Source organism: Daphnia carinata, chromosome 6 (assembly GCF_022539665.2).
Source record: "Daphnia carinata strain CSIRO-1 chromosome 6, CSIRO_AGI_Dcar_HiC_V3, whole genome shotgun sequence".
Taxonomy (NCBI): Eukaryota; Metazoa; Arthropoda; class Branchiopoda; order Diplostraca; family Daphniidae; genus Daphnia; species Daphnia carinata.
Window position 1 is genome coordinate 2,614,465 of NC_081336.1, and position 17,644 is coordinate 2,632,108.

General features: G+C 40.4%; 4 protein-coding genes and 1 long non-coding RNA gene across 6 annotated transcripts in view; all 5 read right to left on the reverse strand.

Annotated features, from left to right (window-relative positions):
* Window positions 1-243: 243 nt before the first annotated feature.
* The window catches only part of LOC132088106 (uncharacterized), a 41,869-nt gene continuing 24,468 nt past the window's right edge, over window positions 244-17,644 (reverse strand). The window contains exons 2-3 of the long non-coding RNA XR_009421332.1: window positions 492-628; window positions 244-401 (exon numbers count right to left, since the gene is read on the reverse strand). This is a non-coding gene — a long non-coding RNA (uncharacterized LOC132088106). The remainder of the gene's footprint in view (window positions 402-491; window positions 629-17,644) is intronic.
* On the reverse strand, window positions 3,891-6,042 carry LOC130690488 (uncharacterized). Of its 2 annotated transcripts, none has more exons than XM_057513493.2 (3): window positions 5,578-6,042; window positions 4,448-5,501; window positions 3,891-4,383 (listed from the first exon to the last, which is right to left on the reverse strand). In XM_057513493.2, the coding sequence occupies exons 2-3, from the start codon at window positions 5,470-5,472 to the stop codon at window positions 4,041-4,043; spliced, it is 1,368 nt and encodes a 455-aa protein (XP_057369476.1). In that variant the 5' UTR covers window positions 5,473-5,501; window positions 5,578-6,042; the 3' UTR covers window positions 3,891-4,040. The 2 variants fall into 2 exon arrangements, with proteins under 2 accessions (XP_057369476.1, XP_057369475.1); XM_057513492.2 differs by having other exon boundaries at window positions 4,448-5,485; window positions 5,578-6,040.
* On the reverse strand, window positions 6,939-8,995 carry LOC130690487 (uncharacterized). Its single transcript, XM_057513491.2, has 3 exons — window positions 8,662-8,995; window positions 7,576-8,592; window positions 6,939-7,501 (listed from the first exon to the last, which is right to left on the reverse strand). The coding sequence occupies exons 2-3, from the start codon at window positions 8,586-8,588 to the stop codon at window positions 7,144-7,146; spliced, it is 1,371 nt and encodes a 456-aa protein (XP_057369474.1). The 5' UTR covers window positions 8,589-8,592; window positions 8,662-8,995; the 3' UTR covers window positions 6,939-7,143.
* LOC130690482 (uncharacterized) lies at window positions 9,768-11,642 on the reverse strand. The gene is made up of 3 exons (XM_057513483.1): window positions 11,517-11,642; window positions 10,405-11,425; window positions 9,768-10,346 (listed from the first exon to the last, which is right to left on the reverse strand). Exons 2-3 carry the CDS (start codon window positions 11,412-11,414, stop codon window positions 9,950-9,952), a joined length of 1,407 nt encoding a protein of 468 aa, XP_057369466.1. The 5' UTR covers window positions 11,415-11,425; window positions 11,517-11,642; the 3' UTR covers window positions 9,768-9,949.
* On the reverse strand, window positions 12,734-14,558 carry LOC130690483 (uncharacterized). The gene is made up of 3 exons (XM_057513484.2): window positions 14,435-14,558; window positions 13,402-14,368; window positions 12,734-13,340 (listed from the first exon to the last, which is right to left on the reverse strand). The coding sequence occupies exons 2-3, from the start codon at window positions 14,355-14,357 to the stop codon at window positions 12,908-12,910; spliced, it is 1,389 nt and encodes a 462-aa protein (XP_057369467.1). The 5' UTR covers window positions 14,358-14,368; window positions 14,435-14,558; the 3' UTR covers window positions 12,734-12,907.

Here is a 17,644-nt window from a genome sequence, read left to right on the forward strand (position 1 = left end):
CAAGAGTTGACTGTAGTAATAAGACGGAAATTCCACGTTCGAGATATTAGATGAAGAGCGAATGGATGGTGGCTTGGTAGATACACTGTGCGACAGTAGAAGAGGACGGGTTGAATATAGCCCGTCATAAACCTGGAGGGAAACCTTTAGCACACTTAAATGGAACAAATGAAATGAGCCTGAAACTATAAATATGAAAAACAAATTTCTGGGGGAGAAGTTGTAGAGAAAATATTACCCTTTTATCGCAGTTAATAATGCCTAAATCACACTTCATCTCGGTGAGCCCTAGCAAAAGTGGCGATTGCCCCGGCAAGCACGATTGTTTCTGGAACTGCTACTATTACAACAAAAAGTGAGTGAATCACAATACCACACAAAAGGGTTGTCTGAGAACATTCCTATAAATATGCATAAGGTACCAAGAGTTAGCGTCACTATTCCAAATTACTAGAGTAGACTGGAACAATTCACAATACTTCCCCCCATACCACGTTGCGTCATGAAGATCTCTAAAAAAGACGTTCCAATGGTCCAAGCCCCTGAATATTCAGATGTTAAGTCCACTCTGTAATTTCGATATGCATCCAAATGTTTCCATTCAACAGGGAATGTCTGTTGGTAGTAGCTGTAACATTCCCTGTTGCTAAATTAAGTCGAATTGTTTTAAATAATTGATTAAAAACATGCTTAGCTGTAGAAAACAATTACAATTACCAGAATAGTTGGTGTCAAGAATATTTGATTCCTCCCTTGAAATAACAGACTGCATTTTTTCCTATACGTCTCCTGCCTCACCTGTACATTAAATCAAGGATATTAAAGAATTTTGGGAAATTTTTGGCTCAACTTTTTTCTTTTTGACAAACAAAAACAACCTCAGGGAGGCACAATTGACTACTAAATGAGGTTATACCACTTGCTAGTGTCCCATTGTAAGTTGGAATATGAATAGTGGTGGGTGAAAGAAATGCTCAAATGCTGGATCACTTGCAATTCTAGAAGACTTAGCAGAGTCTAAAAAACTTGCAATTCCTACAACAAAGCAGAACAAAAAAGTTCTCCCATACACATTAAAGCAAATTGGGGTGAAAAATCAACTCTTCTCGATAACTCTACCGTCTGAATGAAACCATTGCATTTTAACAACAGAAGAGAATAGGCATTTCTTAACAGTAATATAAAAAGGTCTTATCACACAAAGCCATTACAAGATAGGTGGATTTTCATCAACAATAATAACAATAATAACAACCTACTGTGTTTTTGTATCTAACATACAAAGGAAACAACAAAAACTTACGGGTAGCGAATTGGGTCACATATCCCGATGATAAGCTGCCTGCATCCACGAACCGTCTTTCAGGCCGTGGGGAGGCTAACGAACAGCCTACGTTCAACGATCACCTTTTCTCTCTCTACCTTTCAGTTTGTGGTTCGATCTTCAAGGTAGTGAACAGTACTACAGATCGATTTTTAGCCTGCAAGGCTATTTTTGCCATTTTTTGCCTGGCGAGGCTTTTTTTTGGTGTGCCATTTAGCCCCTTTATAGTAGGCATGGCTCTTCTTTTCTCTTTCTTTTTTCTCTTTTATTTTCTCTCTTGTTTTTCCTTTCTTCTTGTTTTCTCTCTTCTTTTTTTCTTTCTTGAAGGCGTAGAATCTTGCGTCTTGATCCATTGTTCTTCTTTTCTCTTTCTTTTTTCTCTTTTATTTTCTCTCTTGTTTTTTTCTTTCTTCTTGTTTTCTCTCTTGAAGGCGTAGAATCTTGCGTCTTGATCCGTTGTAGAAGCTTGCGTAATCCGATGAGATGAAGAATCTTGCGTATCTTCAATGAAGAATTGGAGGGGAAGGGAGGGAGGGAAATTGGCGGTGTCGGGACTTGAACCCGGGGCCTTCAGAATGCGAAGCGAAGGTGGTAACCACTGTGCCAGGACCGCACATCTCAAACAAATTTATTTTTCATCGACCTTCGTTCTAATACCGGAGCTATATAATGTGACTAATAGTGGAATCGCGCTGTGGTAGGGCGCTGTGGTATAGCACTGAGATCATACGTCGACTGTCCGTGTTCGGTTCTTATAGACGCCATTGCTTCGAAATTTTTTTTATTATTTTTATAAATGTAAATAAAAAAAATAAAAAAAACCCATTTTATTTATTTTTAGAACAGTATTAAATCGAACACATTTTTAAAGCAATTAACCAGTGCCCGTCAAAGCCAAACAAGTTACCAGAAAAATTTAAATTGGCTATAGAAATAAAACCATCGGATTGCCCCATCATATTTGTTTAGTTAAACAGTAAAGATATGGTTTTTTCCAAAAATAATTGTCATCGAACTTTCAACGTTATAAAGCCTCAAGAGAATCACAGCGTTTCCCAATGAACAGTGTGTTGCTCACCTAGATAACAAAATTGTGTGAGAGGCTCGGGTTCATCATGTCTCAACAACAAATTGTTCATCATGGTTGAACAAAATAGATTCGTAATTCCTACGTATATATTCAAGGAACTCTCCCCAGCTTTTGCAATTGGGTCAAGTGCTTGTCAGAAATTCAGTCGGAGACTTGAGTCTTAAAAAATTCGGCGTGCGATATGTTTGGCACAGACGTTTGGAGGATCAAATGGAGTTCGTGGTGTATCCTAGTCAGTGTTACTTTCTGAAAAGCGTACCGTTCACTATTGTCCGCTTGGTGGCTCTTGTTGAGGAACATTTTACTTTTGAAGTTGCATAGAAGCGCCAAAAGCAACAGCGGTTTGGCCAAAAATCTCAAAATCCCGAGAAATCCCCAGAAAATTAAATAGGCCCTGGATAATCCCGGAAACCCTAGATTTCCATAACTGCACCCTAGATTCCAAAAATTTTCCTTAAATCCCCCTAAATAGGGTAATATCCCTAGAAGTGGAATGGCTGCCTACATCCTAAAAACGCACAAAGACTGAAAGAAAACAGCACCATCTCGAGAACGAAGCCAACTGGGAAATGAACAAAACGAGCAAAACCCTTAGTGTTAGCCTTCGGCCATTTTCTCGGCATTGCCAAACGAATCATGTTTTTGAGTAATAAGTCTGCGAACAGGATTTGGGTAACCTTAAAAAAACCTTAAAAATTATTGCTAAACATTGAAAGTAGCTTCGTCTGTGAGTCCCGACAGATGTTCCATCCTCTGGCGGGAGAAACCGTGAATCACGCCGGGTAACCGACATGAGATGTCCGTGAAGTGCACCTGGTGGCGAAAGTTGGCAACTCAATCCAATCATTATCGGAGGTGCCACCTATCAAAACCACCTATAGGAGAGACAGGGATGCGAAACTTTATTGGAATATAGAGACGTCACTTCCTCTATTACGTAGAAGTGGGTGTCTCTCCCCACTCCCCACGCTTTTCGAAACGTAAGCCGTTTTTCTTTCCCACCACATTGGACCAAACCTATAACCTAATTGCCAGAAAAACAAAGAATTAAAAAATACAGATCGAAAATAAGGAAAGCATTTTTTCTTTTTCCTTACTTCAAATCGGTTAGGTAATGGAAATCAGTCCCCACAGGAGTTGCCCCCTTACGAACCCACCTTTTTACAGTGTTAGGTCGTGGTTGGCCCCAAAAACTGCGGGAATTGGCTCCTCTGACTTTCATTACCGTTGGTCCATCTCTTTATTCCCCTTTCGCCGCTGTTTCTTAGCGGACATAAGACTCGCCTATACGTTTCGAAAAGCGTAAGCCGTTTTTCTTTCCGTCCTTTTTCTCCTAAACCTTATTGAAACTTCGCGTTGTTGGACAACTAGTATTAGTATTGAAAGAATCAGTCTGGGACAAACACCGGACGCAAACAACCGCGTGTCTTCCCCATTTCTTTTAATCGGAAAAGGAATTTTGTGATTAATTTGTATTAAGGATAGGTATAGTTGCTACCTTCACATCAAAACGAATATGAATGTAGCCTGTATAGTCTGTTGTGTAATTAAATTACTTAAAAGATAATTTTTGTGAATATGCATATGCCAGAATTTCTTGATTGTCTTAAAGTGTTCTTCATTTCGTTAAAATATACTTCTAGTACGAGGCTGCTTTCGATGGACATTTGATATCCATTGTTGGACTGGAACGGTAGTTGGCTGGCCAGGATGATAAAAAGGCAGACGGACATCAGTTTGAGAAGCCTGTGCAACGAGTCGATTGTTAGATTCATTTTCATCTGCAGGGACATCGTCTGACACGAAAATCTGGATCAACTGTTGGGCATTGTACGGACAAGTTGAATAAGAACGGGCGCAGATTTGGTTGCTGGCCCATCCTTGTTTCGAATAACCAAGCCGAGCCGCCATGTGATACGATTCTTTCGGAGTGCCTTTATCCTCTTCACTGATCGGAGACAGCGGGTAACTAAGAGGCAAAATTTCCGAACAAAATTAAAGATCGTTTAAAGCAATTCAAAAATTGAACTCACCCAAAAATGTTTTGCAAAAGAATTTCATCTTCCGTCAGACTTTCGCGTGGCTTTTGATACACTTCGCATATCAAACGATGTCCGCACGATTGCTCGTCAAATTGCGCTGCAATGTAAAGGTAAGCGTTTCCATTGGTGCGCGCAGCTTCGAATTCCAGCTGAACATCTTCAGGTGAATCTGCGTCAATCCCTTCACCATTCACGCCGACATTTTCTTCTTTAGCTTCGCGTTTTCCACGAATACCGATGTAACCCCCACCGGATCCGTTGACTCCGTTTCCAAAACCAGAAATACCGATTCCGAAATCTTTAACTCCGAGGCTTCCGCTAATGATGGGCGATGCAGACACAACAGGACTTGAAGTTCCAGCTTTACCTGGAGGTGGTGCACCGTAGACTGGGACACGAGCAGGAACATAATTTTGCATCAGAGATGAAAAATTCGGCTCGTCGTGTTCTTCTTGATTCGCACCGAGTCCCGTGAGTTTGAGAAGGGAACCGGCAAGGCCCAAAATGAAAGTCAAACCTGGTCCTCCTAAAGAGCCTTTCAAGAATCCTCCGAGGAAGAGGAGAGCTAATGAAGCTTTCAAACCAACCAAACCTTTGGCGATGAGCGCAAATTTGATGGCTAGGATGTTGGTCAGCAACAAAGCTTTGCCACCAAGTAAAATCAAAGGGATTTTGAGTAATAATTTACCCAAAACTGCATGGAGTAAGAGTTTCTTTAAGGCCAGTAAGACTAAAGGTTTGCCAAAGAGGAGAGAGAATTTAATTTTGGCTAGCGCCACTAAAAGGAGAGGTTTCAACAGGCCGGCTTTAAGGCCGAGTCCGAATTTTCGCGATGAAATCAGTGCGTTTTTAGTTGCGACGTGTTTGTCGTGCATTTCTTTTAAGCCACCAAGTCCTTGCTGGATGAGCTGCTCTAAATTGAAATTGGTAGATGTCTGGCGGATGCTGTGACTTGGCTGGAAGTGTATGGCCGCCATCAGGCAGACCAGCATAAGAATGGACAAAGTTGAACTCATTTTACTGGGAAACCTGAGAATGAAATGATCTGATAATTTGTATTTAATTTAACAAGAACTTCATGGAAAATAAAATAGTGGAATAAACAATGAGACAATTCTTACCTTTGGTTTGAGTCACTCAATCTTGATGTAATATTTAAATAATTAGAAATGATTGGGCTAATAGTTTAAACTGTTGGAGCTGTTGAGCTGAGGATGATGAGATGGCAACTGGTAGTCTTTTACCAACATTTCCTCTCTATTATATAGCAAAGAAGCCTTTCGATTTTACCTTGACCACTCACTTTGCATTTCAGAGTCATTTATGCAACTGTTGTTTCCACTTTCTTGTTTTTTAATAGAGGGTGGAGTGAAGGATAGAAGAACCAACAGTCAACATGTTCCACTTGACTATCCGATGACTCGCTTAACTTTCTGGACACACCATCAAAGAGAAACGAGAAAATGGGGAATAAAATCGGAGCAATTCACTTTCGTCAATCGATGTAAATATTTGTTTTTCCTTTTTAACCTGAAAACAAACTCTTATGGACAAGCAAAGCCAAATATCAGGTGTATCCATTTCATTGCGATGGTACCTTCGTTCGTGCGGGACGAATACACCTGTGTACTTTACAACCTTGAAAGCCAAGACAAACAAATAAAATGGTTTAAACTACGGCCATCAGTTAAAAAGAAATTTTCTGAAGCCTTTTCTTTAGGTTTTGCGAATTTTGACACGCTTCTCGTCATCTAATATTTGCATTTTGTACATGAATCTACGATCGACAGTAAAATGAAAATTTGGGCTCTACTAACGTATTAGTGACGCTCCATTATAATGTGAACTGTCAAGGTAAACATTTAATTTAAGTTAATTAGTATAAAGATTTTCAGTTTATTTTTGTAACACATTTTCTCGGTAGATGCTCTACTCACACGTGGCTTTCTTCACCCCCGCCCTTCCTTATAATGGTCTCCCATCCTTTATCCTTATCTGTTGCCGTTGCAAATGGCCGAGCAGCTGCGCAGGGTAGTGGAAAAGAAAATAGGAAAGATCGTCACTGTATTTTTTTTTTTCTAAATTCAAAATTTAGTTTTTCCTGCCCTATCGTTATCTCATTATCTTAGACTCCGATCGCATCGAATCCAGTTTATAGATCGTCATTACCTCAGTCTGAACTCAAACCGCTTCTGAGAAGTATCGAATTTTGTGTCTCCGTAGTTTTCAAGTTATCCATGCAATTCAGTATTAATTTGTAAGTCGAGACGCTAAGTGTAAACTTGCAAATGCAAGTTTAAACTCTCCTTACAATTTAATATTTTAAGTAAATTGTCTTCTTCTTGTCGTTATGCATATCCTCTTCAATCTCATTTCATTATACAGTGAAATGTGACTGGAGCTGGACAATTAATTTGAGAAATCTTTCAATTACATACACTTTACTTGAAAATGAATTTTTAAATTTTTTTATTTGATACCATTAAATGCCTCGTATTTTAATAGGTCACCTAGAGAATATTCAATATCCAACTTCAACAACTAACATGTCATTTCATTGACTGATAGATATCAGAGGGTAATATTTTAATAGATTTGAAAGAGAAGTTAAGTTTCAGTGGTGATTCAGACAACCTGTGCCTGTAATCATTGTCATGCAATAGGATCTTGTTCTGCAGACTCCTAATTTAGCCTTGATTTTGCTGAGTGACTTGAGGATGTTGTTCGTGGACTGGCTCAATAGGTTTCCTTTGCTGGACATTGGAAATGGTTTGGTGCTGGTGATAGAAAGGAAGACGAACGTTCGATTGAGGAGGCTTCAAATGGGCAGAAGGTTGGTGATTTGATTCGATTTCATTTGTTCGAATATCTTCAGTGATGAAGATGTGAATCAGCTGCTGGGCGTTGTAAGGACATGTTGAGAAGAACTGGGCGCAGATTTGGATGTTGGACCGGCCCTGGTGCGAGGCTCCAAGTTGAGCAGCCCTATAATACCATTCCCTTGGAGTATCTTTGTCTTCTTCGTTCAAGGAAGAGAGCGGATATCTAGAAGAGTAAGAATCTAGTTAGATATTTGCTCCGTTATTAATTAAAATTAAATGTAAAGAAATGTAAGTCACCCGAAAATGTCTTGTAAAATGTTTTCGTCATCAGTAAGGCTTTCTTTTGGCTTCTGATAGATTTCGCACATTAAACGACGACCGCACGATTGCTCATCGAACTGCGCGGCCATGTAAAGGTAAGCATTTCCATTGGTGCGTGCAGCCTCGAATTCCAGTTGAAGATCTTCCACTGATTCTTCATCAAACTCTTCATCACTTCCTTCAGTGTCGCGTTTGCCACGTCTGACTCCGTAATCGCCTCCGTGTCCGCTAGCGCTGCTTCCGTAATCAGCTCCAAAATGATTGGCACCTACATTGGCACCGCTGTTATCCGAGTAAGATGGACCGGCCGAGTGTACTGGAGATGCAGGAGAATATGGCGGAGGAGCACGAGCGCTTTGTGCTGAAGAATAGGATGGACTGTATGCGGGTGGAGGCGGAGGTACGTAAGTGTAGCTTGGTTCATCATGTTCTTCATTGGCACCGAGTCCTTTAAGTTTAAGAAGAGAACTAGCAAGTCCTAAAGCTAAACCTAATCCTGATCCTCCAATTGCGCCTTTCAGGAATCCACCAAGGAAGAGGAGGGCAAGTGGAGCTTTTAATCCAATTAAACCTTTGGTTACGAGGGCGAATTTCAGAGCCAACACCTTGGCGAGGATGACAGCTTTGCCACCGAGGAGGATCAGCGGAATCTTGAGCAACAGTTTGCCGAGAGCGCCTTTCAGTAAGAGTTTTTTAAGTGCCAAAAGGGCGAAAGGTTTGCCAAGCAAAAGAGCTAGTTTGATTTTTGCTAATGCGACTAAAAGTAATGGTTTCAACAGGATTGCTTTGATGCCCAAACCGAGCTTCCGGGATGAGATGACGTCTGGACCACTAACATCTTTGGCGTGGAGTTCTTGTAATTCGTCGAGTCCCTTCTGAATGAGTCCTTTTAATTCGATACTGGATGGTTGATGTACGCCGGTGCTTGGCTGAAAGTGGACAGCTGACAGAAGACACATCAACGTTACAACGGAAAGGATTGAACGCATTTTCCTGTAAGTGATAATTGCATTTTAGATGTATGCTAGTTGGTCATTAGTCATAATCTATATACTATTTTACTTCTTTTGGGTGTTTCGTTGAAATGGGAACGTTAGAAACAATTGGATAGGAGCACGGACTTTTGTAGAATGAAGTAGAATGTCCCTTTTTGTTGGAGAAGCTTTGAATTGATCACTTCAGTTGAGGAAGCGATGGAAGCCACTGATACTCTTTGCCGTTCAATCGTCCCGTTTTATAGGAAACTCTAGTCCTTTTTTTTTTAGCACCATATCAGCACGCATACTCCTCAATATTTTATTACCTTTTCTATGCATTGTTTCCACTTTCTTGGTTTAATGGGGACACTGAAGGAAACGCAGGCAGCGCAGAATCAAAATCTTGCATTTCACCCGTTGACACCCTTCACGTTCCAGACACTATTAAAGAGAAAATGTTTCAAAAATAAGTATATTGGACCACTTCTTTTTCGTCAATATCCTCGAATTCCATGTTTTCTTTCAAAAACGGTTTACCTTTGCTGCCAGTGAAAACTAATCATTTGAGGATTCCGGAATAGCCATGGGGCATAACGAATAACCATTTGATAATAAGGGATGTAAAAGTTTGTTACGTGTAACATCATGAGGGGTAAAGTCTTATATGCGTAAAGGGTTGAACTGTGCGGCAGTTTCTTTAATGCCATTTGCTTTAAGCTTGAATTAATGGGCTAGTAAAATGCCTTATTTTTTACACTTTCGTTTATGCATGTTTATGTATGTTAGGGAGATAGTGTTGCCGAAACTCTAACGATGGTGCTAACCGCTTGTTTTCGTTTATCTAGCTAACTGTTGGCTGGAGAAGTATATGCAGTATAATTATTTTATTCATTTAACTATGGTCCAGTAATTTATTTTGACCTTTTGTGAGAGAGTGAGTTGTAACGTATAAAACAGTATACATACTGAACAACACTAATATCTTTATTTGCACAGCCAATTGAACATCGCAATTCAAAGGATTTCCTTTACACGAATGGAAGTTGGCAGTACGCCGTCACGAAGGACCTCTTTCGCGTTAACCATTGTACCCGAAACGTGATTCTTATTCAATTCTGGATTTTACAGAAGAGCTACATCAGTCTTCCTTGACATCGAGAGAACTGAGCCAAGCTTAGACAAACACATCAATGAGTTTGTACGAATCTGTTTATTGCATTCATTCGGTATAACTATTTGATTTTTTCCTTCAATCATAAAATCATTTAGTAATTTGAAGCAAAAAAATGTTAATAGGTCAGATATGTGAATGAAAACAGATCGGGCTGATCGGCAGACCATCTAGTGGAATGTATAGCGTCTCATTGGGCGACTCAAACAGCCGCTGGTGAAACCAATCTTTGCCGGACTGGAGCCTCTGTGGGTCTTCTAACTTGCTGTTGGGCGGTCTTGACGTGTAATTGTTGATTGTGGGCCAACCTGGCAACAGGCGAAACGGATGGCTGACGTTGATGATAGAATGGCAGACGGGCGCTGGTTTGAGGCCGCTGTTGAACGAATGGAAGGTGTCCAGTTTCAATGTCATTTGCGTTATCGTCTGCAATAAAGATGCGGATGAGTTGTTCAGCATTGTGAGGGCAAGTTGAATAGAAACGAGCGCAAATTTGGTTATTGGCACGGCCTTGTTGAGAAGCGCCTATTTGGGCCGCTCTGTAATACGATTCTTTAGGTGTGTTTCTATCCTCTTCGTTCAACGGAGACATCGGATAGCTGTAAACAAAAATGGAAATTAATTATGATTTTATTATCCAGGTAAAAATTGATGTACCCGAAGATATTCCGCAAAATTTTCTCGTCTTCCGTCAGACTGTGTTGGGACTTCTGGTAGACTTCGCACATAAGACGGCGGCCGCAGGATTGTTCATCGAATTGCGCAGCCATGTACAGATAAGCATTTCCATTTGTGCGTGCTGCTTCGAATTCAAGACGAAGTTCTTCTGGTGATTCTTCGGAGCTATCCTCTTCGCTATCGAATTCTTCTTCACTATCATTTTCTTCTACCACGTCGCGCTTCCTGCGGCCATTTTCATAACCTCCAGTGAATCCACCTGCGTTGTTCTCGTAACCCGTTGCAAAGCTGTTTCCAAGGCTTCCACCGTTGGAATACAAAGGAGCGGGGGCATCATACACTGGAGCATAGGAATAAGGAGCAGGTCCACTATAGACAGAAGGAGGTGGAGGAGGAAGGTACGTGTAGCTTGGCTCGTCATACTCTTCTTCACTTGCACCGAGTCCCTTAAGTTTAAGAAGGGAACCAGCAAAACCTAAAGCTAAACCTAATCCTGATCCTCCAATTGCGCCTTTCAGGAATCCACCAAGGAAGAGGAGAGCAAGTGGAGCTTTTAATCCAATTAAACCTTTGGTTACGAGGGCGAATTTCAGAGCCAACACCTTGGCGAGGATGACAGCTTTGCCACCGAGGAGGATCAGCGGAATCTTGAGCAACAGCTTGCCGAGAGCAGCTTTGAGTAAGAGTTTTTTAAGTGCCAAAAGAGCGAAAGGTTTGCCAAGCAAAAGAGCGAGTTTGATTTTAGCTAATGCGATTAAAAGTAGTGGTTTCAATAGGATTGCTTTGATGCCCAAACCAAATTTGCGGGACTGAATGACAGCTTTGCCTGTAGCATGCTTCTCGTGCAGTGCTTCTAATTCGTGAAGTCCTTTATGGATAAGTTCTTTTAATTTAAAGCTTGGTGGATGGTGAACACTGCTCTGACTCGGCTGCAAAGTGATGGCCAGCTGCAGGCAAATCAGCATGAGGATTGATAGTCTGGAACGCATTTTGTGAGAACCTTTGATGATTGAATGTTGAAATTTATTGATTAGTTACGTTTCTTCCACAGCGTTTAGACTTAAATAGTTAAGTTGATTTAACTTAATAACCTTTCTGATGTCGTCTGTAACGTAGGTAAGAAGCTGTTTAGAAGCACTTTGTGTTCTGAAGTTGAAAATTTACTGACGGCTGTTTGGAGCTTTTTGTTTTGATCACCTCAACTGATCGAGGAAATGTCAACAAGTGATGCTATTCCTCGTTGATGTTGACTCATTTTATAGGGGAAATAGTCCATCGCGTATTCGCATTGATTCCTGGTCACACAATCTCTGATTTCTAACGTCTTTTGTCTTTTATGGAACTTTGTTTCCACTTTCTTGATTTTTAGAGGACTGACCAAGAGCTGACACATAAACGAAAACGAATTGTCATAGCTGTGCGCAATTTCACTTGTCTGCCAAAATCGCCCATTTACCTTCCGGACACTATCAAAGAGAAACGATATTCGAACAACAATTGGGTCTCCTCCACTTCCTGAATTCCATCATTTTTCTTCATGTGGCCTGGCTTAAAACTTAAGTTAGAACAGCGTACCCTTAGAAATACTATTTTCTAGCTACTGATTAATTTGTATCTGTGTACAATTTGGATAGAAGTAGTTACATATCTATTGTTATAGGACTTTTCAAATTAATAAGTTGAATCCATCTTTGCACTTAAGGTTAATGGCAGTGAAAGTATGAGTGAAGTTGCGCATCATTAAGTTAAGTTTCTCTACTTTTTGACAAGGGAATGCAAACCACTGTTAATCAAAAATTACAATGTTTGACTTCCCTCAACGTTTTATAACCATTTCTTGAGTATTTCTATTAGTATATTTTAATTACATCTGTTTATGTTTTTCCATTTGAAACCGAAAATGATGAGGCTTACTTTGAAAATCAATCTATTGCTTAATGACTCAAGTGCTGACAATGCAGTTTAGAGTTCGGCGCATGAAAATCTTTGTTGGAAAGGAATATATCAATCAATGCTCTCATTTCTTCCTAATCAAACGAAGATTCGTTTGAAAAAGTTACCTGTTTTATTAGTTTTGCAGGTAAATAATAACTTTGCTACATTTTTATTCAATAATGCAGGGCCGACTTCGAGTAATGCCTCAAAGTGAAACGTAAAATATTCATAATGCAACAGATAACGTAACCTAAGAAATTTTCCTCTTTTCTCACTATTTAGTGAACTACTTTCTTAACACGTGAAGATCATCGTGTAAAGCTAAAGGTAATCCACTCATTAATGTTACCATCGTTAGTTGAAATGTACGACATTTATATTCTTAAAATTGTATTGCACATTCTGACGTCATAGATGGGATTAAACAGAAAAGATTCTCTACTAAATGAATTCATGCGAAGAAGCAACGCTAATATCTCAGGGATGTGCGGTGAACAGATTGGGGCTGATCGACAGCCCATGCAGTGGGCCTTGTTCCACTTGCAATTCAAGCAGCTGGAGCTGCAACGAATCTCTGCCGGAGTGGTGTAACCGGAGCTGATGCAACGGGCCGCCTAACTGGCCCCGGTGTAGTGTTCACTTTGTTGAGCTGCTGTGCCTGAATTGGCCTAGTTGCGGGTTTCCATTGCTGGGTAGGCGAGATTGGCTGACGGTGGTGATAGAATGGAAGACGGGCACTCGTCTGAGGTGGCTGCAGATGGGCAACAGGGCGATTGTCTTGTTCAACTTCATTGGTTTCAAAATCTTCGGTAACAAACATATGAATCAACTGTTCAGTGTTGTGCGGACAAGTGGAATAAAAACGAGCGCAGATTTGATTGCTGGAACGACCCTGATGGGATGCGCCAATGTGGGCTGCTCTATAATAGGCTTCCGTTGGAGTGCCCTTGTCTTCATCCCTCAACGCTGGCAATGGATAACTAAGGCAAAAAAGGTAATTGCATATTTAATTGATTAAAAATATGAAGTTATAATTAATACCCGAAAATGTCTTTCAAAATGATTTCGTCTTCAGTTAGGCTTTCGTGCGCTTTCTGGTAGACTTCACACATTAAACGACGACCGCAGGATTGCTCGTCAAACTGCGCTGCCATGTAAAGGTAAGCGTTGCCATTGGTGCGCGCTGCTTCGAATTCCAGTTTCAGATCATCAGCTGATTCTCCGGAGAAGTCCTCTTCACTGTCTTCTATTTCTTCCCCACTTTCATCATCGTTTACGTTACGCCTCTTACGGCCACCTCCGTAACCTCCTCCGAATCCTGAAATTCCTGATTCGAAATGGTTTCCGCCAAGACTTGCTCCACTGCCGTAAGAAGGAGCTGCAGGAGCGCCGTATGATGCTGGAGCGCGGTATGCAGGTGGAGGAAGAACATAGGATTGTACAGGTGGGTAGTAATAATCATCGTATTCTTCTTCGCTTGTTTCGTGTCCCTTCAACTTGAGGAGTGAACCTGCAATAGCCAAACCTAAACCAGTTCCTTTCAACAGGCCTTTAAGGAAGCCTCCTAGGAAGAGCATGACTAGCGGTGCTTTTAATCCAACCAATCCTTTGGTGATGAGGGCGAATTTGAGAGCCAACACCTTTGCGATCAAGGCTTTACCACCCAACAAGATCAGAGGGATCTTGAGCAACAGCTTGCCCAACACGGCTTTAAGGAGGAGCTTCTTAAGAGCTAATAAGACGAGTGGTTTGCCGACCAAAAGGGCTAGTTTGATTTTAGCCAAGGCCAGTAGAAGCAATGGTTTGAAGAGGATAGCTTTGAGGCCGATTCCGAATTTCCTCGAAGAAATGACGTCTATCCCGTGTTTGCCGTGATCATATCGCGTCTCGGACAATCCTTTCAGATTGTAGCCCGATGGTTGATGGCTGTGGCTCGGTTGAAAATGGACGGCACAAAATAGGCACACCAGCATAAGAATTGAAAAGGTAGAACGCATTTTTCAAATATCTGCAAAATGAATTTCAGGTTTTTGTTATAATTGGATTTAATAATGTTTGATGTAATTTGCTTTACCTTAATCGGAATCACTCGAAAGAGATGTTTAGTTTTCAAAACAGGTCTAAACTGTGAGAAGTTGAAGACGATGTGCTCGATCACTTCAGCTGACGGAGAGATGAAGGTAACTGATACTTAAACTTCATCTTTCGTCGCATTTTATAGGTAAGAACACAACCGCCCAGTTCATTTTCACCTTTTCCATTATTGAATCGCATACCCCTTCCATTTTTATTGCATTTTCCTATTGCAATCTGTTTCCACTTTCTCTGTGTTTAATTGCGGCTTGACACACAAAGCGCCGAGTCAAGTGTCACGTCACACTTGTCTACAAGATCAACCGCTTTACCTTCCGGACACCATCAAAGAGAAAATGAGAGCACATTAGTTTAGGAGCAATCGACCTGTCGTCGATTGTTTTATTTCTTTGATTCTCTTTCTCTTTGACACATTGCAGAATGTTCGTCTCTCTTCGTGTCTCTGATATACGCAGAAGCTGTTTCTTTGCTGAACTCCAATTTCATCGCCATAAAAGACCCGAAGGCGTGGGCTATCAAAGAAAGAAGTTTTTTATCGATGATACCGCTAGACAGTTTATTTGTCTGTTAGGTTTCTAAATGCCACAGGTAATGCGTGTTGTCTTTTTCCGCATGTTTTCGCTTTTTCAGCGAATTACGATACGTTGTAAATAGTTTTTCTTTTCAGTCTGTTGAGGGATAGTGAACGGGTCGCCTCGTTGTTGAACTGATTCGTATTATTCCGATACGGATTGCCCTGAAGGCCAGAAATTCGATCCGAGTTCAGCGAGAGAGATCTATAATGTTGAGACCTTTTTAGGGTATCCAATAACGTAGTTAAAAGGAGTTTAATCTTGAGTTTCATCGTTGACAAGGAAATGGCAAATTAAATGTTCCAGTTTGATAGAATCTTGGCCGAATGGCTTTGGACCATGAAATGGAGCATTGCTGAGTAGGGTTGCACGCCCAATGCTAGATTTGCATCGAAGTAACGATACAACATCGCAAAATTCGAACTCAGTCTCGAAAAAGCAGTATCTCATGTGAAAATATGAATCAAGAGAAATTTCACTTGCATCGATTGCTCTTTATGGCGGGGAGAAAGAGAAAGCAAATGTCTTTTGTTTTTCGGCGTATTTTAGATGGTATTACAGGTCTAACACAGATGCAATAACTATTGATTTCTAAATTCACGTATTTTTGTCATAAATGACTATGATATTGTAACAATAGGAAAGAGTTTCATCTTACTATTGACGGCTTTGCAGGGCGATCAGCGAAACTTTTCCATTATTTTTTCTGCCCGAAATCTTCAACCTCACTCTACAAATTGACTTTACGTTGTCAAAGTAAGGAAAAACCTAATTGCTTTTAAATTTCCATATCATTGTTAACACTGGTTGAAAATGTACGTCTTCATTTGGAAATAATTCACTCTGAATGTTTCTCTTTTTGCATTAGGTATGTTATATTACTTGTATAAATGGCCGCTAGATGCTCACGTTCTTGTTCAGAAGAGGTGGATGACATCGGCCATCATTAGTAGAAACAAGTGAGGTTCTGCCGGATAAAGGATATGCCGACTTTTCGTATTTTTATAGCCATACTATCAAGGAATGACATTCCTAAATTCAACACAGTTTTATGTTTGGGAGTTAAAATGGAATAGCAAAAAGAAAATGGATCCAAAAATACCGAGAAAGCCAGGTCCGTTTCCCTTGCCACAATATTCCCGAAATTCCACCACGCAAATCTACAGATGTGCTAATATCTTTTTGTTTACGATTCTCATTTAGTTGCATATTATTCGTTTAGTTGCAGCTATTTGAAAATTCCAATTGATCGTTTGTCCTTCGTTAGTGTCGCTGTGCTGCCAAGACGAATAGCTTTTGCACCCCTACATTTCCAACCAAAACAAAAATTATATCCTGGTTCGTTAGCTTTGACATAGTGGTTTCAGGATTGCTCAGCGAGACAACACACTAACCAGATTAACCGGTTTAAATTAAATACCCGTAAATCAACATGCTCATCTTCAACTAACTTGTAAAGGACCAATCATTGCCGTTTCACCGCCATCACGGCGAATCTCCTTTTTTTTTCTCCTTTTCACATGACTAAGGAAATTCAAAGTATTCTTTTTTCTCACGGAATTCTGATATCAGTTTCTTATGTAGCTATTACGTGTTAAAGAAAAACCGCCGACTAGTTGTTTTCCTAGCTTTTTGGAGTGCTACAAGTGTTTCCTTTCCACGATAAACGTGTTGAAAATCTACTTTTTCTCTCCCTGAATTTACGTCCACCAATTGCTTGCTCATCGACCTCTGATTGCCCTCCAACTTTTTGTTCTTATTCAACAACAACAAAATCGAGAGATAATTAAACAAAGACGTTGTCTTGTTAGACTTGTTTGCATGTTGCTGAAGAGGTGTCAACCCGAGAGGATGAACGTATTGTCTGCATGGAATTCCGGTTCGAATGAACAAATTTCTGTCGGCAGATGTCAGTGTCCACCAAACGACAAATCATCGTGCGGTTTGGATGACCATTGCCCACACACAGTCACGGTCGTTACTTTTGAAACTCAACGGCAAAGAATGATGGATTGGTGTCCTTCGTGACATCGTGGTTGTTGTTCTTTTTAGACGTAGTCCATTTTAATTTAGATCAGATGGTACTGTACAGCGTGAAGATAATCAACTATAGACTGAGCAGAAGACGTGTAGCAGACACGTGTGAAACAAAATATACGACCGAAGCACCATCTGCGTGATGTTGTCAGTTGATTGGCACACCAGTCTTATAATTAGTCTAATTGAGATTGGTCATCGAACCCGGATCAGTGTCTCCTCCTTTCAGGCCAAACCAACAATAACAAAAAAAAGATGGCCTCCGTAAATGGATATCTGATTAAAAATAATGCCCATGATCATAATTTAAAACACCGGTGCCGGTGAAAGTTCCGTATGCATATGTTGTGTCTAATAATACGGTCTAATTAATAAACTGTGGTGCAGCACGTGCAAGTCGGCGAACAGAACTTTCCGTGTTTCTTTTGTTTCCCATGTATTTTACGTTCCAAGATAATGAATCGTTTGCATACAATTTCGATAAATGTAGCGTTATGCTATTTGCATAAAAAAACAAGGATCAAAATTGAGGAAGAGACACCAGGAAAATAAAAAAAAGAACATATCTAAACATCAAAAAG